Source organism: Hyaena hyaena, unplaced genomic scaffold, assembly GCF_003009895.1.
Source record: "Hyaena hyaena isolate Hyena2069 unplaced genomic scaffold, ASM300989v1 scaffold_143, whole genome shotgun sequence".
Taxonomy (NCBI): domain Eukaryota; kingdom Metazoa; phylum Chordata; class Mammalia; order Carnivora; family Hyaenidae; genus Hyaena; species Hyaena hyaena.
Genome location: NW_024080775.1, coordinates 2,804,253 through 2,827,847, shown reverse-complemented (window position 1 = coordinate 2,827,847; position 23,595 = coordinate 2,804,253). Strand labels below are relative to the sequence as shown.

The window sequence follows — 23,595 nt, the reverse complement described above, 5'->3', positions numbered from 1 at the left end:
TTTGCCATCTCAAATAGTCTCTCTGCTATATTTTAAAAAATTTTTTTAATGTTTTATTTATTTCTGAGAGAGAGAGAGAGAGAGAGAGAGAGAGCAGGGGAGGGTCGGAGAGAGAGGGAGACACAGAATCTGAAGCAGGCTCCAGGCTCTGAGCTAGCTGTCAGCACAGAGCCTGACGTAGGGCTCGAACCCATGAACCACAGAGATCATGACCTGAGCCGAAGTCAGACGCTTAACCGACTGAGCCACCCAGGCGCCCCATCTCTGCTGTATTTTCACATTCTCCCTCATCAATGATATCTTCTCATTAAAGCATGGACACAAGTCTCTCTTATCTTTGAAAAACCCTGGACACCTAATTTAGGACCCCCTTTTTCCCTTCACAGCAATTCTTTCCAAAGAATGTCCCATTCACCAGCTCCACTTCCTCAACTCATTTTCCCTCTCTCTCCATTCCCATGTTAAGTTCTTTCTCTAAATGTACTCTATTTCAGTGACTAACTTCACCATTTGTCCCAGCCTAGAAATGTGGACATCATTCTAGACTATCCCTTCTCCTACTCCCACCCAATGAATAGATTCCTTCTGAATCTACCTCCTAATTATTTCTGGAATTCCTCCATCTTCTAAACCATAATTCTGGTGAGTCTCTTACCTGTATAAAAACCCTTCAATGGTTTCCCACTAATCTAAGGAAGTTTTTATAATATCTTTCAAGACTCTTTCCACACGTCTTGCCCCTCACTGCCTGCCATACTGAAATTGTTCCAGATTACGAATACTCCCTACCATGAATGTTCTTACTTTTAGACTCTCAGAAATACTGCTCCCCTGCTCTTCCTTCCTCTCCTGTGCTATCTTTATGTACTTATCCTTCAGCTTTTAGCTCAAATGTCGCTTCCTTAGGACAGCCTTCTCTGGATAGTCCCTAGACCAGATCTTTGCACGGACTTAATTCCTTATTAAAACCTTTATCACAGGGCACCTGGGTGGCTCAGTCGGTTAAGTGTCTGATTTCAGCTCAGGTAATGATCTCACAGTTTGTGAGTTCAAGTCCCACACTGGGCTCTGTGCTGACAGCTCAGAGCCTGGAGCCTGCTTTGGATTCTGTCTCCCTTTCCCTCTGCCCCTTTCCTGCTCGTGCTCTGTCTCTCTCACTCAAACTTAAACAAACATTAAAAAAATAAAAAACTTTATCATAAAACCTTTATGGAAATTGCCTGCAATTACCTCTATTTTGTAGACCAAGTGTCAATAAACTAAGGACTAGCTGCTTGTTTGAGTAAAGGTTTAATGGAATACAGGCATATCCATTTGTTTACATGCGGTCTATGGCTGCTTTTGTGCTATAATGGCAGAGCTTAGTAGTTGCCACAGAGGCCATGTGAACAACACCTATCACGTTTACTGACTGCCTCTATAAGGGGAAGTTTACTGATACCTGCTCTATACCATTGCTAGTCCCCAGACAGCAACCTAGTACTGGGAGCCTGTTAGAAATGCGAGATCTTGGGTCTCACACAAACTCAGAATCTGCATGTCAGTCATGTCACCAGCAATTCTTACACACATTACAGTTTGAAAAAGCACTGCTTTATACTATGAGCTCTGTGAAAACGAGGACTTTGCCCATTTTGCTCACTACTGTTATTCCCAGAGGCTAACACCCCTAGCCAATACTCAATAAAGGCCTGAGACTAGATTTCAGGTCTATAGATTCCTCTGCTAGTACTTTTTCTCCCACAACATGTTTTTTAATTATATGTTTTCAGAGCCATATAAAAGAAGTAATTCTGCTCCAAGTCTTTAACATTCCCTCTTTAAGTGAACCTTTTAAAATGTCTATTAACGTTAAGATAAATAAAATTAAAAGTGCACTTGATTTTTACATAGGTATGGTTAGAAATTATTTAAGACTTAAAAGAGAAATTCCTTTGTTCCACTTAAAATGAATCTTTATTAATACATACCATCGGAACATAATGCTGGTAACTGGTAGCATAAGCTCTTTCCACCTCCTGTAGGCATAACAAGAAATACGTCCTTTCCGGCCATTGTTACATTAATAGTTTCAAGCTGAAGCAGTCTAAACCTCTGCAGTTTAAAGACATTTTGCAGAACCTCTTTAACTTCACCAGACCAGGGAAAATCTAGACCAAAAAAAAAGAATAAACCAAATATATTAGAATTATTTAGGATTATAAATGCAATACAAACATAAATGGTAGCTTTTATATTAGAGAAAAGCAGATATATAAGAATATAAAAAGAATTTATATAAAAGTTTTAATATTACTGACAATTTAACCTTTATACTGACAATTGTGAGATTAATTTAACTCATGAAGCTTAAGCAAAAACAAATTTAATGATACATGATAAGAAACAGTCTATCAGAAAAAATGAAAACATTTGCCAAATGAGAATTAACCTACACAGAAGAGGAAAGTGCTTGATCAGGCATTTGAAAACCAGTCTGAGTGCTGATCAAGGAATTCACAGTATCATAAAAATCTCAAATATCATCAAGTAAACAATTACGTGGAATTTTTATGTAAATACCTTGTTTAGAAGCGAATCCCTGAAAAGCAAGGCCTACAAAAGCACTGCAGCATGAGAGCCCCAGTGCTCCATTATAATGTGATAGTTCCTGATAAACATGAGGGTTGGCTAGATCTTGAATCAAGAAGGGTGTTCACTAAGTCAGGAAAATGAACTAGACTTTGGCAAGAAGTTTGAATTTTTTTCTAGTTAACACTTAAAAAATTTAGTAAAAAAATCTTTTTCCAAGGATTGATTGATCCTGCTGGAATCCTATTTGGAGGGGCGCCTAGGTGGGTCAGTCAGCTAAGTATCTGATTTTGGCTTGGGTCATGATCTCGTGGTTTGTGCGTCTGAGCCCTGTGTGGGGCTCTGTGCTGACAGCTCAAGAGCCTGGAGCCTGCTTCAGATTCTGGGTCTCCTCTCCTTTCTCTATCCCTCCTCCACTTGCACTGTGTCTCTCTCTGTCTCAAAAATAAACATTAAAATTTTTTAAAAACAGAACCACATTTGGAAAAAATAATAAAGTCTGAATAATAAAAGCTTCACTCAAAAAGAATATGGGCAGAGAATGGTTTGCCTGCTGGTTTCCCATGCACTTAAGGAACAGCCAGTCTCCCCACCAAGTGCAGAGAAAGCACTAATCCAGGAACAATGATTTAACTCTCGTGTAAACAAGCAGAAACAAGACTAGCAAAGAGAAACAGAGCAAACCTTCTTTATTCCAAGCAGCAGGTGAAGAATCCCATTCACTGCTTTCTCCAGCATCAGAATCTTCAAAATGCTGCTTTATTTGGTTTGTTAGGATGTCCTTTTTCTGAATAAGCTCTTGTTGCTTTTCCAGAAGTTCCTGAATTTGAATGTCTACTGCATGTAGCTCATTGGTTACAGACTCCAATTCTTCAGTTAGAGCTATGAGGAAGGAAAAAAAAAAGATACAATGATTAAATAATTTTAGGTGTCTCTGTTGATTTTTGGATATTCCCCATCAAAATTACAGACAAACATAGTAGAGCAAGGTGTTTAAGAGCATGTATGTTGGAATCATAGAGACTGGAGTTAAACTTTAGGTCCTCCTCTTAGCTCTGGCTAAGTACTAAACCAAGCATCAATTTCCCCATCTGTAAAAGGGGACAATATCTAGCTTTCATAGTACTGTTTTAAGAATTAAGTGAGATAATACATAGAAAGTTTTTAACATAATATCTGGCACATAGTTATACACTTAATAAATAATCATTATTATTTTTGTTGTGTTGTAGGGCAGTGGTTCAACAATCTCCTAAATCATTTAGGTAAAGTGACTAGACTTTGAAGCAAATAGAAGCTTTTTTGTTGTTGTTGTTTAATTTAAATCCAAGTTAGTTAACATATAGTACAATAATGGTCTCAGGAGTAGAATTTAGTGCTTCATCACTTACATATAAAACTCAGTGCTCATCGCAACAAGTGCCCTCCTTAATGCTCATCACCCATTTACCTCGTTGCCCCATCCACCTCCCCTCCAGTAACTCTCAGTTTATTCTGTGTATTCAAAAGTCTCTTATGGTTTGCCTCCCTCTCTGTTTTTATCTTATTTTTCCTTCCCTTTTGCTAAATGCCACATATGAATGAAATCCTAATTTGTATTTCTCTGACTTATTTATCTCAGTATAAAACACTCTAGTTCCATCCACATTGTTGTAAATGGCAAGATTTCATTCTTTTGATTGCCGAGTAATATTCTATTGTATATACATACCACATCTTTATCCGTTCGTCAGTCAATGGACATTTGGGTTCTTTCCATGATCTGGCTATTGTTGATAGTGCTGCTATAAATGTTGGGGTGCTGTGCTCCTTTGAATCAGCATTTTTGTACCCCTTGGATAAACACCTAGTAGTGCAATTGCTGGTCATAGGGTAGCTCTATTTTCTATTTTTTGAGGAACCTCCATACTGTTTTCCAGAGTGGCTGGACCAGTTTGCATTCCCATTAACAGTGCAAAAGGGTTCTCCTTTCTCTACATCCTCGCCAACATCTGTTGTTTCCTGAGTTGTTAATTTTAGCCATTCTGACAGGTATGAGGTGGTATCTCATTGTGGTCTTGGTTTGTATTTCCCTGATGATTAGTGATACTGAACCTGTAACTACTTAGCTATTATTTCACAAAAACTTATTTTGGTTCATATGTTGGCAAGATAAGGAGTTGGTGATTATAAACTAGCTTATGTAACAATTAAAAGAAAAATCGAGTGTGCTACTGGAATTGACATTATAATTCTATCATAACCAATTTATAAAGCAGACTTAATGTATTATTCTAATCATCCAAGTATTAAAGCCAAAGTGAGATTCCTTTTGACACCATACCAATAGAAATTAAAAAATTTTTAAAGATGTCCTTGTTGCCTCCTAAAACATCAGACTGCTTTAGTCCATCAGTGTCCAGCTTTAATGCCTAAAATGTGCATAAGATGAAATCTCATGGTTATGATTTAAAATAGGATGTTACAGTGGTTTTGTATCATGCCAACTATCAGAACTGTCTTCCCTGCATGATTCTGGGTTAGGATTGGCCACAAGTGAACTCTGCTTCAGACCTGGAAGGCAGCAGTCGGGTTTACATTCAGATGGTTGGCATAATGTCAGGTGCTGCTGGGGCTCATTCACATTGTCATGGATCTGCTGCCTCACCTTCCTGACATTAAATGGAACCCAGTTCCTCCAGCTCCTGCTGAACCACTTTGGGGCAGCAGCTTGGCACACAGCTTCTTCAGCTTCCCTGAATCCCTGGCCACTTTCTTGTGCAATTTTTTATGGCAAGTGTACTAGCTCTTCTACAGCGCACCAGCATCCTGGAAGTCAGAGCCTCGGAGGCAGTTACACAACCAACATGAGTCCAAGTGAGAGGCAGACAGATTCCATTTTGTCCTCATGGGTTTGAGCTCATCTTTACCTTCCCACACTCCATCTCCATCTTCCTGTTCCTACTGCTGGCACTGCCGACTTCAGGACTAGCAATGGACTGCTTAACCAGACCCCATGACCGTACATAAACTGATCCCTATAATAAATCCCTTAAATTACTCATGATTCAGCTTCTCTGAGTGAACCCTAACCAACACCATATGTTGTTCCAGAGGAAAAGAAACTTAAAAGCAGATTCTCTAAATTGCTTCTATGCCACCTAGAATAGTCTCTGACCTGATTAGATTTAAAGGCATTAATGACCCTTGTCTGCAGTGCAACTGTTATCCCATGGCATGCAGTAGACAAAGTTATTTAGATTACAATCTGGACACCAGTAATTAAGTATTGGGAGAGGCAAAACTCCGGATGACCAAGTGTTTGCAGTCACAGAATATTTCTTTTGAGAATAATGGGGTTGATTGGCTGCTCCTAAATATGCTGAAAAACCTGTGAGAAAAGTAGGATCTGGATAAAGGAAGTTCAAAGTCTCTATGATTGTCCAAAAGAACCCCTTATCTCCTACAGGTACTGGGCCAAGATTACTGAATACCAACATTCTGCTAGTGGCTGAATTACAATGTAAATTGAATTCCCAGCCTTGCATGAGCTCTTATTTTAAAGTAAGGAGAAGTGAGACTCCGCAATTGGGAAGGGAACATCTGGGCAGATGTTGACCTTAAACTACTAAATTCTGCCAGATCTCTCTTTCCCCTCCTCCTCTTTCTCAAACAGCCTCTTCTTGTCTGAATGCCTGTAATGGTTCCTTCCTGAGGCAGTTGCCTTGCAAGGGATTCCTAATCCCCCTAAGCATCTTCCCTGCCACCTCTCAGTGCTACAAGCCCTAGGAAGCCTAGAGAATGAGGTACAAAAGTTTCATGAAAAGACATGAAACGAGTTGCACTTGCCAATATATATAAGCATTCCTCATTTTATTGTGCTTTGCTTTACTGCATTTTGCAGATACTGAGTTTTTAAGAAAATCAAAGTTTGTGGCAACCGGTGCTAAGCTAGTCTATGTTCTTCTAGCAATCTCTGCTCACTTCATGTCTCTATGTAACATTTTGGTAATTCTTGCAATATGTGAAACTTTTTCATTACTATTACATGTGTTATGGTAATCTGTGACCAGTGATCTTTGATATTACTACTGTAATTGCTTTGGGGAACCACAAACTATGCCCATATAGGACAGCAAACTTAATAAAAGGGGTATGTGTTCTGATTGCTCCATTCCCCAGTCTCTCTTCCATAGGCTTCCCTATTCCCCGAGACACAACTATACTGAAATTAGACTAGTTAGTTACCCTACAATGGCCTCTAACTATTCAAGTGAAGGGAAGAGCTGTCTGTCTCTAACTTAAAGAAAAGAAAAGAAAAGAAAAGAAAAGAAAAGAAAAGAAAAGAAAAGAAGAGAAGTGATTAAGCATAACGTCAAAAGCCATGACAGGCTGAAAGTTAGACCTTTTGAGCCAGTTAGCTGAGTTGTGAATGGAAGGGAAAAGTTCTGGAAGGAAATTCAAAGTACTATTGCAGTAAACATATGAAAGGTAAGAAAGCAAAATAGCCTTAATGCTGATATGGAGAGGTTTAGTAGTCTGAATAGAAGATCACACCAGCCACAACATTCCCCTAAGCCAAAGCCTAATCCAGAGCAAGGCCCTAACTCTCTTCAATTCTATGAAGGCTGAGTGCTCACTTCAACAGCATGTATACTAAAATTCTAGGAAGGGTCAGAAAGGTGAGGAAGGTGCAGAAAAGTTTGCCGCCAGTCAAAGTTGGTTCATTAGGTTTAATCTCCATAACAAAACTGTAAGTTAAGCAGCAAGTGTTGATGTAGAAGCACCAAGTTATCCAGAAGATCTAGCTAAAATAGTTAATTAAGGTGGCCACAAGAAACAACAGATTTTTATCGTAGCCTTCTACTGGAAGATGCCATGTAGGACTTTCATAGGTAGTTAGAGAGGAGAAGTCAATGCCTGGCTACAAATCTTCTAAGAATAGACTGTCTCTCTTGGTAGGCTCTATAGCAGTAGGTAACTTTAAGTTGAAGTGAATGGTCATTTATAATTCCAAAAAAATCATAGGTTCAAGAAAAATTATTCTAAATCTACTTTGCTCCATGATAGCATATCTGTTTATAACATGGTTACTGAGTACTGTTGAGCCCTAGTGCTCAGAAAAAAGATTTCTTTCATTGACAATGCACTGGTCACCCAAGAGCTCTGATGGAGATGTTCAAAGAGATTCATCTTGTTTTCATGCCTGATAACACAACTTCCATCTGTAATCCATGGGTCATTTACATTTCATAAGGCTACAGCCGGCACAGATAGGGATTGCTCTGATGCGTTTGGGTAAAATCAATTGAAAACCTCTGGAAAGGATTCATCACTCTAGATGCCATTCACAAAATTCATGATCCATGGGAAGATGTCAAAATAATCAACATTAATATGAGTTTGGAAGCAGTTGATTCCAATCCTCATGGATGACTTAGAGGGTTCAAGATTTCAGGGGAGTAAGTCACTGCAGATGAGGAGGGACTAGCAAGAGAACTAGAATTAGAAGTGGAGCCTGGGGCGGAGAAGGACAAATATCATACGTTTGCACGTATAGGAGGGTTAGGAGGAACTTGACGGAGGAACAAGGGGGAGAAGGGCGGAAATGGTGGGGGAAAGGGAGAGAGGCAAACCATGAGAGACTCTTGAATGCTGACAAAAACTGAGGACTGATGGATGTGGGGGGGGAGGGGGGGATGGGCATGGAGGAGGGCACTTTGGGGATGAGCACTGAGTGTTATGTGGAAACTAATTTGACAATAAACTATTTGTAAAAAAAAAAAAATAAACAAAGAAAGAAAAAAAAAGTAATTAAGGACCAAAAATAAATAAATAAATAAAGTAATTAAGAACTAAGAATGAAAAAAAAAAAAAAGAAGTGGAGCCTGGGGTACCTGGGTGGCTCTATTAAGCATCCATCTCTTGGTTTCGGCTCAGGTCATAATCTCATGGTTCATGAGCTCAAACCCTGCACTGGGCTCTGTGCTGACAGTTGTGGAGCCTGCTTGGGATTCTCTCTCCCTCACTCTCTGCCCCTCCCTTGCTCATTCTTTCTCTCTCTCAAAATAAATAAATAAAATTTGAAAAAGTGAAGCCTGAAGATGTGACTGAATTGCTATCATCTCATGATAAAACTTTAACAGAAGTTAATGAGCGAAGAAAGTGGTTTCTTGAGAAGGAATCTACTCCCAGTGGAGATGCTATGAAGATGGCTGAAAGGACAACACAGGACTTAGAACATTACATAAACTTAGTTGATAGAGCAGCAGCAGGTTTTGAAAGGATGGACTCCAATTTGGAAAGATGTTCCACTGTGGGTAACATGCTATCACACGTACAGAGAAATCATTCACGAAAGGAAGACTCTGTTAATGCAGCAAACTTCAGCGTTGTTGGAGCCATCAATATCACATTACATTCACTGAAAGCTCAGATGATAGCTAGGATTTTTCAGCAATCAAGTATTTTTAATTAAGGAATGAACATGTTGTTTGACATGCTATTGCACACTTAATAGAGAACAGTATATTGGCTTGCTTATTTATTTATTGCAGTGGTTGGGAACAAATCCGTAAGATCCCTGAGGTATGCCTATATCACCAAAAATATGGTGGGAATATGTGGGGGAACTGATCATAAGGATATAAATCAGAGTGAATAAAATATTAAATGAAGCTAAATTTACTGATAAGGAATATGAAATTCTGGTTTAGTGCAGTAAGTATAGTGGCCAGGAGTGGCTCTAGTAATTTACTTAGTTGGTTGCCAGAAACCTGGCTCCAAAGATGAAATATCAGAAGGCAGAGATAGAATGACACAGGTATAGAACCCAATGATACTGAAGGGCTAGAACTTTCTGGGTGTACACTAAAGGTGGGGATCCAGAGGCTTCAGGAAATGAGATTGCTACTCACCATCCCTGAAGAGCTCATAGTGACTGTTCTCTGTAAGCTAGGAATGACAGTGAGGGAAGTACTACCTTTAAACCAGATCAACAGAATCAATGAGAGTAATGGATTCCAAGGTACGAGGGCTAAATGGGCAATTCAGTTCATGACCAAAGAAAAGGTATACACGGTTACTATAACAGGCAACAGAGGAGAAGTAGTAATCAGAAATATCTGATACACAGGTAATTCTGTCATTGGCTACTTGATCATGATGTACTTGAAATGGATCACTTGATTTGAATATACAGAATGCAAAGTCCTGATTCTGGTAAACTAAGTTTGACTTCAATCACTATAAAGTCAAAGTCCTTCAACCAGTTCCCAGAAATGAACCAATTTATAGACTCAGAATCCCCTGAATAACGTAGAGGCTAGGGCCCTTTGAGAAAAGACACAACTAAAAATGTACATAGTAAATCTTCTCACTAGTGTTCTCCAGAGAAACTTATCAGAGTAATTATATACTGGGGAAAGAAAATAACTTCTCATAAATTACTGGACATTACCTCTGAACTCACAGTTCCTGGAAGACTAAAATGCCATGGCGATCCACCAGTCAAAACAGGGACTGGACTTATGCAAGTTATATGATCAATGCAGTTTTGTTCAATTCCATCATACAGTGGGCTCAGGAAATCCTCTAACCCATTCTATGGTTATTTTTCCAGTTCCAGATCATATTATCAGAATATATTCAGCAACAGGCCAATTACATATATTGGTCCCCTCTTAGGAAACACCAAGTAGAAGCCAGCATAACTGCCCTTACCTACCAAAACAGTGAATAATGCTGTTTGTCTCATAGATAGGATTCTTGGGCCTAGGAATCAGGATGGAAATGGGAGTGGCTCCTCTTACAATTACCTCCTAGTGATCCACTAGTGAAATGTTTGCTTCCTATCCCTGAAACTTTGAACTTTGCTAGTGTAGAGGTCTTATCAAGGAAGGAATGCTTCTACCAGAGGAAAAATGCAGTGGTTCCATTTAAATGGAAGTTGATTCTGTTGGTGGGATTGCAAACTCATGGAGCCACTCTGGAGAATAGTATGGAGGATCCTCAAGAACTACCCTATAACCCAGCAATTGCATTACTAGGTATTTACCCAAAGGATACAAAAATACTGATTCAAAACATTGGGGACACGCAACCCAATGTTTATAACAGCATTATCAACAATAGCCAAACAGTGGAAAGAGCCCAAATGTCCATCAATGACTGATGAATGGATAAAGATGTGGCATGTGTGTGTGTATACACACACACACACACACACACACACACACACACACACACACACTGGAATATTACTCAGCCATCTAAAAAATGAAATCTTGCCATTTACAACGAGGATGTGATTCAGCAAGAAGAGGAATGAGCATCATCCCAAGATGAATAACAAGAACCTGTGCGCTTTTCTGGGGAGAGGAAGAGTTTATCTTTGGTTGTACAAGAGACAGTTGTGTTTCCCTGGGCAGCCAGAGATATGGAAGGCAGAAGTGAAACAGTGCCCTTGTTTTCCATATGTGAAAAGGTTAAGGCCAGGACTGATGACCTCACTGGCATAGGGCAGCGCCCGGCCCAAAACTCTAGCTGCTGCTAGACATCCTCAGGGAAAGAAAGTCTGCAGCTTGCCCAGATGTTGCCGGTTCTCCTTCAGCTTCTGTGCCAAGCAGTATGCCAGTCCATGTTCAAGTACACCCACTCCTGCATCATCCAAGTTGGAGGCTGAGGCCCTGAGAGTAATACAGGTTTTGCTAAGAAACACGATTCACTGTCACAGGTTGCAGTTTACTTCTGCACCCTCACTGTACACTCACGTGGACTTCAGGCCCAGGGCCAGACACACAGGTGACATACACCAGGGAAGAGCTTGACCACTTCACATAATCACATAAGGTTAAATCCCTTGTATCATTCATGGTGCCTCTGCTTCTCTGATCAAACCCTGACAGAGAGCTCCTGATCCAAGATGCCAACATAGGAAGACTCCGAACTCATCTCCTCCACAGACACAATGAATCTACACCTATTAACAGAGCAGTTCCTTCTGAAGAACTGTGAGCAGATTGAACAGCATCTGCACAACAAAAGAAAGATCACATGAAAAACAGCAAGAGAGAGACACACTACAACAAAGAAAATTCCCAGTCTCTTTGCTGCAAACTACAATGGGAAGGAATACTATTGAAGGGCGGTAAGCAGATTCATCTGCCCTGGGACACAGTAAAAGAGCCACCATTCGAAAGGGAAATTAGAATATAAAGGAACCAGCCTTAGAACATTACCAAATGGTGGGGCAGCTCCTAGAACTCTCTCCAGATCTGAGACACTGGCAAGGACCATGGTTAATGTTCCCCGTGTCCACCTTGACAGCACAGATGGAAGCAGGTTCCAGATGTGATAGCTGGCCTGCCGCATCAGTGAGTCCCACCTATACTTGCCCTGGACCCCCTGGGACACAGACAAAAAAAGAGCCACAGTTTAACAGAACAAATGGAATAGGACCCAGCCCTAGAACTGGACCAAATGGCAGGGAAGCTGCTGGAAATCTCTCTGGATTGGAGGGGCTGGTTGAGTGGAGAGTTGACATTACTTTCCACCTTGATTACACGGATGGGAGCATGGTCTAGGCACTCTAACTGGCCTACTGCCTCAGTGAGCCCTCGTCCTCTAGCCCACAGCATCCCAAGCCAACCTACAAGAGCAGCCATGGTACCATGCATGCTAGGACACCCTCGGTCAGCGCTCACCACAGCTACAGCCAACCTGCCAAAGTGACACAGGCCCAAAGCACCCTGGAACAATCCAAACCTGTACCATACTGGCTCCAGATGACATGCTAGGACACCACAGTGCATGGCACTCCAGGACCTCCTGGCTCATAATCTCTTCCGCTCCAGCTACCCTGCAAGGGCACCACATGCACAATGTGCCGCAGGAACCAATGGCTTGCACACACCCTGGCTACAGCCACCGTGCCAAGGCACCCCCTACATGGAGTGTCCTGGGACCTCCCCTTCCCACACCCTGCCTCTGTTCCAGAAGCCCCACCAGGATGCCACTGTGCACAGATGCCCCACCACAACCAACTCATGTCCACCTCAGCTCCAGCCACACCATTCATATGCCCCTTATGCTAAGCACACTGGGACACCCTGGCGTGCACACACTTCAGCTTCAGCTCTCCGGCCAGGGCACCGTCTGTACACCCTGCTCCCATCTGTGCTGCCCTAGCCAACGCCCACTTCAGCTCTGCCATCCCACCAAAGCAGCATCAGCACAGAGTGCCCCAGAACCCCTGGCCCATGCCAGGCAAAGCCCGAGCCAGCCAAAATGTCACTAGGTACGCAGAGTCTGCACAGGGGACAAGTGTATATACACAAGACCATTCCTTCAAGGTTAGGAGAAGTAGCTGTTCTGCCTAATTCATAGAAACAAAGAGAGAAGGTCAAAAAACATGAGAAAGAGGCATATGTTCCCAAAAGAAGACAAAACCTCAGAAGACTAAATGATGGATATGGCAAATCTACCTAATGAAAAGTTCAAAGTAATGGTCATAAAGATGCTCATTGGAATGGAAAGAAGAGTGGATGAATTCAATGAAAACTTCAACCAAGAGATATAAAATATAAAAAGGAACCAATTAGAAGTGAAGAATAGAATAACTGAAATAAAAAAATATAGTAGAATGAATCAACACATCAGAGGATAGGTTAAGGGACTTCGGCAATAACCTCAAGCATAATAACATTGGCATTTATAGTGGTCTCATAAGCAGAAGAGAAAGAAAAAGGGGCAGAAAACTTACCTCAAGAAATAATAGCTAAAAACTTCCCTAACCTGCAGAAGGAAACAGACATTTAGGTTCAGGAAGTACTAAGAGCCCTTAACAAGATGAAGCCAAGGAGGGCCATATCAAGACACAATAATTACAACAGCAAGCATTAAAGATTAAGAGAGTTTTAAAAGTAGCAAGAGAGAAGCAAAACTTACACATGGGGAACAGCTTGGAGCCCAGAGCCTACTTTGGATTCTGTGTCTCCCTCTCTTCTCTGTCCCTTCCCTGCTCAGACTCTCTCTCCCTCAAAAATAAACACCAATAAATAAATATACAAATAAATAAACAAATAAATATTAAACAAAAAGGGAAAGAGAAAACCAAATAAATAAAATCAGAAATCCAAAATAAGTAACAACTGACACCACAGAAATAGAAAAGATTACATAATAGGCTACAATGAAACATTATATGCTAAAAAATAAAACCAACTAGAAGAAATGGATAAATTGCTAGACACTTACAACCTTCTAAAACTGATCAGGAATAGAAACAGACCAATGACAGGCAACATAATTAAATCAGTAATCAAAGAAATACTAACAAAGGAAAGTCTAAGACCAGATAGATTCACAAGTGAATTCTACCAAGCATTTAAACTAGTAAACTATCTCCTCAAACTATTCCAAAAAACAAATGAGGAAATAAAACTTCCAAATACATTCCACAAGACTGGCATTATCTTCATACCAAAGCCACACAAAGACACTACAAAAAAGAAAACTACAAAACAATATCCTTGTGATAAACACAGACGCAAAAGTCCTGAATAAAATATTACCAAAGCACATTCAACAATACTTTAAAAAGACCATTCAAGCGGGACTTATTCTGGGGATGAAAGGAGGATTCAATATTCACAAATCAATCAATGTATACACCAAAATGAAGGATATAAATCATATGACCATCTCAATAGATGCAGAAAAAGCATTTCACAAAATTCAACATCACTCACGATAAAAACTCTCAACAAAGGTGAGTTTAGAGAGAATATACATCAACATAATAAAGACCATATAATATAAACCCACAACTAACATACTCAAATGGTGAAAAACTGAGAGCTCTTCCTCTAATATCAGAAAAGTCAAGATGTCCACTCTCACCACTTTCATTCAACATAGTACTGAAAGTCCCAGAAATAGCAAGCAGACAATTTAAAAACCTACATAAAAGGCATTCAGATTAGTAAAGAGTAAGTTAAACTTTTACTATTTGCTGGTGACAGGACACTATTAGAAAACCCTAAAGACTCCACCAAAACACTACTAGAACTGACAAACTCAGTAAAGTTGCAAGATACAAAATTAATATATAGAAATCTGTTGGATTTCTATACTCTAATAATAAAGTAGCAGGAAGAGAAATTTACAACTGCACCAAAAAGAATAAAATGCCCAGGAATAAACTTAACCATAAAGATTAAAGACCTATATACACTGAAAACTAGAGGACACCACTAAAAGAAATTGAAGAAAACACAAGTAAATAGAAAGATATTCTCTGGTCACAGACTGGAAGAATTAACATTGTTAAAATGTTCATGACACCCGAAGCAACCTACAGATGCAGTGCAATTTCTACCAAAATTCCAATATATTTTTCACAGAACTAGAACAAATAATTCTAAAATTATGGGACCACAAAAGACCCCAAATAGCCAAAGCAATCTTCAGAAATAAGAACAAAGTTGGACAATCTCAGACTTCAAGATATACTACGCAACTGTAGTAATCAAAACAGTATGCTACTGTCACAAAAACAAGCACAAAGATTAACAGGACAAGAAAGCCCAGAAATAAACCTACACCTACACGGTCAATTAATCTATGGCAACGGAAGCTATATAATGGGGAGAGATAGTCTTTTTAACAAATTGTGTTGAGAAAATTGGGTGGCTACATGCAAAAGAATGAAATTGGATCATTTTCTTACATAATACACAAAAACAAACTCAAAATGGAATGAAGACCTAAATGTGAGATCTCATACCATAAAACTCCCAAAAGAAAACACAGGCAGTAATTTCTTAGACACTGCCCTTAGCAACATTATCTAAGGATAGGTCTTCGCAAGCAAGGAAAAAAAAATGCAAATATAAACTATTGGGACTACATCAAAATAAAATGCTTTTGCACAGCAAAGGAAACCATCAACAAAACAAAATGGCAACATAGTGAATGATAGAAGAGATGTGCAAATGATATATCTAATAAGGGATTAACATCCAAAATACATTAAGAACTTACAAAACAACACCAAAAAAGCCCAAAAGAATCCAATTAAAAATTAGGCAGAATACGTGAATAGATATTTTTCCAAAGAAGACAGAGATGGCAAACAGACACATGAAAAGATGTTCAGCATCACTAATCATAAGGGAAATGCAAATCAAAATCACAATGGGATATCACCTCACACCAGTCCAAATGGCTACTATCAAAAACACAAGAAAGAGCAAGTATTGATAAGTATGTGGAGAAAAAAGATCTTTCACGCATATGTAAAAAAAAACAGTATGGAGGTTACTCTAAAGATTAAAAGTAGAAATACCATATAATCTAGCAATTCTCCTTCTGGGTATTTACCCAAAGAAAATGAAAATACTAATTAAAAAGATATATGCACCCCTATGTTCACCACAGCATTATTTACAATAGCCAAGATATGGAAGCAACCCAAGTGTCCACTGATAGACAAATGGATAAAGAATATATGGTGTATATATGCAATGGAATATTACTCAGCCATAGAAAAGAATGAGAGCTTGCTATTTGAAACAAGATAGATGGACCTAAGAAGGATTAGGCTAAATAAAATAAGTCAGAAAAAGACAAAGACCAGATGATTTCACTTACATGAGGAATGTTTAAGAAAAAAAACCAAACTCTTAAATACAGAAAACAAATTGGTGGTTGGCAGAGGGGAGGTAGGTAGAGAAAATAATGAAATAGGTGGAAGGGATTAAAAGGTACCAACTTCCAATTATAAAATAAGTCACAGAAATGAAACGTACAGCCTAGGTAGTATAATCAATAATATTACAATAATTTTATGGTAACAAATAGTGACTACACTTATCATGGTAAGCACTGATTAATAGACAGAACTGGGGAATATGTTGTACTCCTGAAACCAACATAACATTATATGTTAATTATACTTCATTAAAAAATAATAAAAACTCTTTGCAAACTAAAAATTTGTTGAAAAATAACACATCCATATATTACAGTATTAATTTGAGTAGTGGGATTTGGAGTGATTGATATTTTCTACTTTGTGATTCCTTAGGTTCCTATAATTCTATCAAAAAACATATCATTCCTTGAAACCCTTATGTACTGCTGGTGGGAATGTAAAATGGAACAGGGAGTATGAAGAAAAATAAAGCAGTTCCAGAAAAATTAAATGTAAGAAATAGCACGTGATTCAGCAGCTCTACCTCGTAAGTATAAATACCCAAAAGAACTGAAAACAGACTCAAACACATTTGTATTTAAATGTTCATAGCAGCATTATTCACAATTGCTGTAAGATGAAACTACCCAGATGTCCACTGACAAACTGATAAACAAAAGGTGGTATATACAGACAATGCAGTGTTATTTAACCTTAAAAAGATACATATTACAAAATGGATGAAGCTCAAAGACATTATGCTAAGGGAAACAAGCCAGAAACAAAAGGACAAATATTTGAGTCCATTTTTATGAGGTACCTAGAGTAGTCAAATTCATACAGAGTACGAGTAGTGTTATCAGTAACTGGGGGAAAGGGAGTAAGAAGGCATTATTGTATAATGGGTACAGAACTTCAGTCTGAAATGATGAAAAAGTTCTGGAGATGGATATTGGTGATGGATACACAATATTGTGAATTGCTGCCATTGAACTATATACTTAAAATTAGTTAAAATGGTACATTTTGGTATGTATATTTTGCCACAATTAAAAAAAAAACCCAATGGGGCGCCTGGTTGCTCAGTTGGTTAACCGTCGACTTCAGCTCAGGTCGTGATCTCACGGTTCGTGGGTTCGAGCCCCACATCAGGCTCTGTGCTGACAGCCAGCTTAGAGCCTGGAGCTTGTTTCAGATTCTGTGTCTCCCTCTCTCTCTGACCCTCCCCTGCTCATGCTATCTCTCTCTCAGAAAGAAATAAAACATTAAATAAAATGATAAAAAAACCCACAAAACAACATAAAAATCAGAATTTTTAAAACAAATATTTTTATAATGTATTATTTTTATTAAGCTTCTCCTCTTAGAGCAGTTTAAGGTTCACATCAAAAGTGAAAATACAAAGTAAAACAATTTTTTTCAAAGAACATGCAGTTGGAAACAAAACAGAATATACGATAAAATGTAATAATTTCCACTAACCTGAAATGGCTGCCATTCTAAAATTGAACTGGAGATCCAAACTCCTAAAAATGAAAGAAAAATCACAGCAATATTTTTTAAACCATAGTATTGATAATGCCTACCCAATAATTTATCACAACTAAGCATGAAAAATGTCGGAAAGTACATTATATATTCTAGTGACTTTAAAAATAAGGACTACACAGTTATTCCCACACTTATTTTTTGTAGCGAATTCTCTAGATTTCAGAGAAGTGTCCAAAATCACATAAACAAGTATAACATCAACGACACTTAAACACCACATACAAAGTGATTAGCAAAAAAGAACAATGCATTGAGGCTAAGCAGGTTTAACAATACATTACTGTATAATCTTAGCAAAGTTAAAAAGAACCTGCTCCTCTTTACTTCTTATGTATAAAATTGGGATGGTAAAACCTATCTTATAAATAACAGATTCAAATATCTCAGATTGGGTAAAATCCATCCACGTAAATACTCAAATTAATCATTCAACATTTTATTGAATATTGGCTTTAAAGAGTTACAATTTAGGTTCAATCTTAAAAGAGGAACTGGTATTCCATGAAGGGATTAGATTTCAGGAGTAAACATGAAATGATCAGAAGTGGGGGAAATAAACGGTATGTACTTAAGAAACTCTACCAATGAATGACTAAAATTTAGGAGTACATACATATGAACAAGTAGAAGGAGAGGAGGCTTGAGAGCAGGAATGTCTCACTATATAAACCAATTTCTAACAGTATACCTCTGAGCTTCCTTCCATGTTTTGGTTTGAATGCTCCTGGTTTGCAGTGTGTCTTTTTGGTGAGTGCACAATAAATTCTTACTAATTACCACTTCAATGATTCACTGGTTTTACCTCTGGTATTTCTAAACTTTTGACAGTTTGTGGTATAAAAATGGGATCCAAATGGGGCACCTGGGTGGCTCAGTCGTTTGAGTGTCTGACTTCGGTTCAGGTAATGATGAGTTTGAATCCCATATCAGGCTCTGTGCTGACAACTCAAAGCCTGGAGCATTTTTCAGATTCTGTGTCTTCCACTCACTCTCTCTCTCTCTCTCTGTCCCTCTCCAACTTGCCCTCTGTCTCTCTCTCTCTCTCTCAAAAATAAAGATTAAAAAAAAAATTTTTTTTAATGAGATCCAAAGAAAATATCCCCCCACTCCCTTCCTCCTCAACTCTGAGGCCCTTATGGTGATGGAACCCACAGAGTCCAGTGAGTTCACTGCTTTCTCACTGACCCTAGAGTTTGAAGTTAAGTCTCTCTTATGTCTGAGCTCCGGTCTCTCCATTTTGAGCTGACTTTAATTTGCATACCGGTATTTTATTTGTTGAAGCTTCTAGATAAATCATCCTATTCTACTCCAAAAGGACTAGGGAAGGGAAACATATGGTTCCTTGTGTTTTAGAAGAGCTAAACCGGGCTCCTCATCTCTAAGAACTCTTAGGAAATCTAAAGGTAAAGACGTGTTCCACTTCGTCTATGGACCAGGATTTTGTGCCTTTTTGGAAAAATGAGTGAACTTATAGAATTGTAGTGGCTACTGGAGGGCAACTTTAACTTAAGAGAAGTGGATCTTAAGCTGTGCCTTTGACAAGAGAGGATTTCAAATCTCTCAGAGAATGGAATGCATTTCTTGGTAAACAGAAACTTCTAAAAGACAAAATGACTGCAAAAATAACTCTAAAAGATCTTTACATCATGCAAACAAACAAACAAAAGTTACTGGGGGGAAAAAACTTTCCATATGAGCAGGAAACCTCAACTTAGTCCATCTGCCAGAAACACATTTTGGATCCAACTGTTTTTTTATAAACGAGTGATTTTTGCATTATTATGACTATCAGCTCATGGCTAAACTTTTTTTTTTTAATGTTTATTTATTGTTGAAAGAGAGATAAGAGCATGAGTGGGTGAGGGGCAGAAAGAGAGGTAGACGCAGAATCCAAGCAGGTTCCAGGCTCTGGGCAGTCAGCGCAGAGCCTGACATCGGGTTCGAACCCACAAACTGTGAGATGATGACCTGAGCTGAAGCCAGCCGCTTAACCAACTGAGCCACCGAGGGGCCCCATGGCTAAATTTTTTTAAACAAAAGCTTGCAAGATCTGTTTGCCTCTGTCTGTATGTCTATGTATGCATGTTATAGATGTGTAATATTTTTCTAATTCCAGATAGTATTGCCAGAACTAATTTGTACGGAGCTCTATTTAACTGGCTTAAAGAAAAATAAGCACTTATAAACTAAGTACTCTTGAAACCGCCAGAAATATAAAAACAAGCTCAAATGTTTTTCAAGTTCACATGATCTGATACAACTTTTGATATGTAAAACCTAGTTTAAGTTTATTTTTTATTTTTTTTTTTTAATATTTTTATTTATTTCTAGGAGAGAGAGAGAGAGAGAGAGAGAGACAGCGTAAGCAGGAGAGGATCAGAGAGAGAGGGAAACACAGAATCTGAAACAGGCTCCAGGCTCTGAGCTGGCAGTCAGCACAGAGCCCGACGCGGGGCTCGAACCCACGAACCGCGAGATCATGACCTAAGCGAAAGTCAGACGCTTAACCGACTAAGCCACCCAGGCGCCCCTAGTTTAAGTTTATTGACTTCATAAAAACAAGCATGGCTATGTGACCGGGTGGCTCAGTTGGTTGAGCATCTAACTTCCGCTTGGGTCAAAATCTCATGTTTCATCAGTTTGAGCCCCACATCAGGCTCACTGCTATCAGCACAGAGCCTGCTTCATTCAGATCCTCTGTTCCCCTCTATCTGCCCTTCCCCTATCTGCGCTCTCTCAAAAATAAAATAAAACATTAAAAAAAATAAAAGCAAGGTCTTCAAAATTTGTTGATAAGAAAAACAACTTAGTATGATGGTTAGCTGTTTAATGTTTAATCCAAGAATAATTGTAAAAATAATTTAAATAAATGTGAATAACAGAAACGTTTACGCCAAGTTAAACTAAATAATGAATATTTGTTGAGTATCTAAATCATTTACAAATGCGATAATATACTGAATCATTAAATGCTGAACATAAATTTATCTACTTTAGGCTATTCTTTTTTTCAGTACAGTATTGTTATATTACTAATACTTAAGGAAACTAACTTTACTTAAACTTTTACTGAAATAAAATTATACATCACTACCAGAAGTGAAAAATAAACACAAAACAAAGCAAACTGTCACTTGCTGGAAATAGAAAGTAACCACACCTATAATTTTAATAAACATAAACCAATGATATTTCTGCCTCTGCAATATGGAGCTTGGAAACTGCTCTTTTTGTTAAAATAAGTAATTTAGTAGATATAAGAGAATTACTAACGACATACAACCTCAACTAATAACTTTTCCCTGAAGCTAATAAGAACTAAAGAAAGTTAAAAAGGAAATATTTGTAACTGTGTCATTCAATATACTTTTTATCACATATGGGTGCCAACTAAAACTGACTTCTGCCAATCACTGTTTTGGAAATGCCATTTAAACCCATTTAAGTTCGCTCTCTGAATGGGTTCCTGTCATGGCAGCGCCTCAGTACTACTACATTGCCTCAAATCTACCTCCAAGTGAATGGTTCTTAAGCACCTCCCTGGCACTACTATGCAAGGCTCTTATTTATGTTTAATTTTTAGTTCCACTTCTATCATCTGCTACAAGGTAACCTAAATTTAGTTCCTCATCTTCCAGAAAAATCCTTTCAATAAATTCAAGCTATGGCAACCATCCTTTTATTTGTGAGAAATCACTATATTCTTTCCATTGGCACCTGCCAACATTGTTTTTACCCTGGCTTGCTCAGACAGTCTCAAAAGAGTCTCTTAGGCTTTAGTACCCTAGGATTCATTGGAATCACCCCAACTTTTGTCTTTTTAATTTTTACAGACAGACAATAGATACTTGGGTCTATTAATAACTATGTCCTTTGCCACATTAAAAACTATTCTATAAAATAAACTTCAAAGACCATCAAAACAGCTCATGTGAGTAAGACAAGGTACCTGTTAGTATGTGGTCACTCAGCAAGATCACCAGAGACATTCAAACTGCAAACCAGGAAAATGTGTCAGGTTGTCACTCTTGCCCTCATCCATCTAAAGATCATTTGAACCCAACATCTAGAAATTTTCTCAACTGGTTCCTCTCCAAACTCAGATATTGAATTTATAACCTTCTTAAAATATTAACTTTTATTTTTCTTTTGCTTCCACAGAAATGCCTCTCTTTAAATTACTTGATTGCTCACACCATAGAGGCCTAATTTAGGTGCAAGTTCACCTGCAACACTGCCACCTGAAATAAAACCACCTTACCTTCACCCAGTCCTGAGTCATCACAATGATATAACTGTTAATACATCATCTTTTGACTATGTAAATACCTTTAAAAAACTGAAATCCATTTGATCTATTTACTTGGTTAAATCTTGGCACCTGGGAATCTGCTCTGGGGAATTTTTCAGTCTATGGCTATTGTTCTCCTTAAATCACATTTACCTCTAATGTGCTGCATACTTTCAAAGGTTTTAAATGCCTGCCTGCAACCACTCACAGACCAAAACGTATCCATCAGATCAGACAACTGGATGAAATCAACAATAACCACATAAATGATGAAGATGGTGACCACCTGGCCCTTAGCCTAATGACTCAACTAATGACAACAGCAAAAATGTGATTCTTCAGCCTGAGTACATCAATGGTGGAAACTGAAAACATTATGTTGGTTGATCATACTCTCATCCGACTGAGAGTACAACCAAAAGGGGGAAAATGTTAAAATCAAAAACAAACGGAGACCAGCCTTGAAAATTCCCTGAGCAGACAAAATCACTTTAGTCAAACAAAGCTCAATTGACCTTATTTTGTTAAGACGAACTTTACCTAGATGATTTCTTTTTTATGCCTCCGGAAATCATAAACAAAACGAACCGTTTCCCAAGGTTGATACGTGGTAACCACTAACCAATTGTCTTATCACTTAAAAAAAATGTAAATATTCGAATCACTGTTTAGCATAAAATCACTGACTTCTTACTACATAAGCCGCTTTATAATAACATACCCAAGCGTCTCATTCCCTTTTTGGCTTGAGTGCTCCTGGTTCCCTAGCTGTCTCTTTGGTGGGTGGACAACAAACTTTAATTACTACTTCACTGACTCATTGGTTTTACTTCCGTTATTTAACTCTTAACAGCACCCACAGCAAATATTTCACGGGGGCACAGCCAGTCATTGATACTGGAGTAAATACCACTCTGGTACCACAGGCTAATTCAGAAACACTCCCGCCCCCGCTCCCCACCACCTGCTTTTTAAAGACAACAGCAATTTAATAATACCCTCCACTGGGCTTATGCGTCCACCGTGCTGTTCATCAATAAATGGTGGTTGCCAATAAACAGCCGTATGGTAACCAAGCTTCTTGCATGGGAAAGGCTAGAGATAAAAAGAGAGGAGTAGGAAGTCCAAGGCGCCCCTAAAGGCGCGAGTTCCATTACAGATGCGCGAGGATTAACTCTGGTTTCTCTCCTTCCGATATACCGGTGAAAGGAAGTGACCCGCTATAGATCAGCCTCCCCTCAGAAAGGAAAAAGGAAGGTTAGCCTTTTCAAAGCAGTTACCCCAGATTCCCGCCCACCCCTACCCCACCCCTCTCTTCCTAGGTCTCCGACCTCAAAGCCCCGGGCTGAGGACCACTACGTACCGCTTTCAGCCTCTCTCGCGTGAAAACTTCCCGCCACCAAGCTTTCCTTTTTCTCCAGCTGGGAGCATCCGCCCTTCCGGCTAGGTCTCCTCAACCAATTGCAAGTAACACTCTTCTCTAATTGGTGAAGGGGTGTGATCAGCA

The 23,595-nt window shown here is 38.8% G+C and overlaps 1 protein-coding gene across 2 annotated transcripts in view; it reads right to left on the bottom strand.

The window, feature by feature from the left end:
- The window catches only part of RECQL (RecQ like helicase), a 48,727-nt gene extending 25,209 nt beyond the window's left edge, over nt 1–23,518 (bottom strand). The window contains exons 1-4 of one of the 2 annotated variants that reach the window (XM_039238597.1): nt 23,420–23,518; nt 17,729–17,772; nt 3,256–3,453; nt 1,971–2,150 (exon numbers count right to left, since the gene is read on the bottom strand). In XM_039238597.1, coding sequence (XP_039094528.1) covers nt 1,971–2,150; nt 3,256–3,453; nt 17,729–17,744 — 394 coding nt within the window. In that variant the 5' untranslated portion in view covers nt 17,745–17,772; nt 23,420–23,518. The remainder of the gene's footprint in view (nt 1–1,970; nt 2,151–3,255; nt 3,454–17,728; nt 17,773–23,419) is intronic. The other variant, XM_039238598.1, reaches the window with a different exon arrangement.
- Nucleotides 23,519–23,595: the final 77 nt, after the last annotated feature.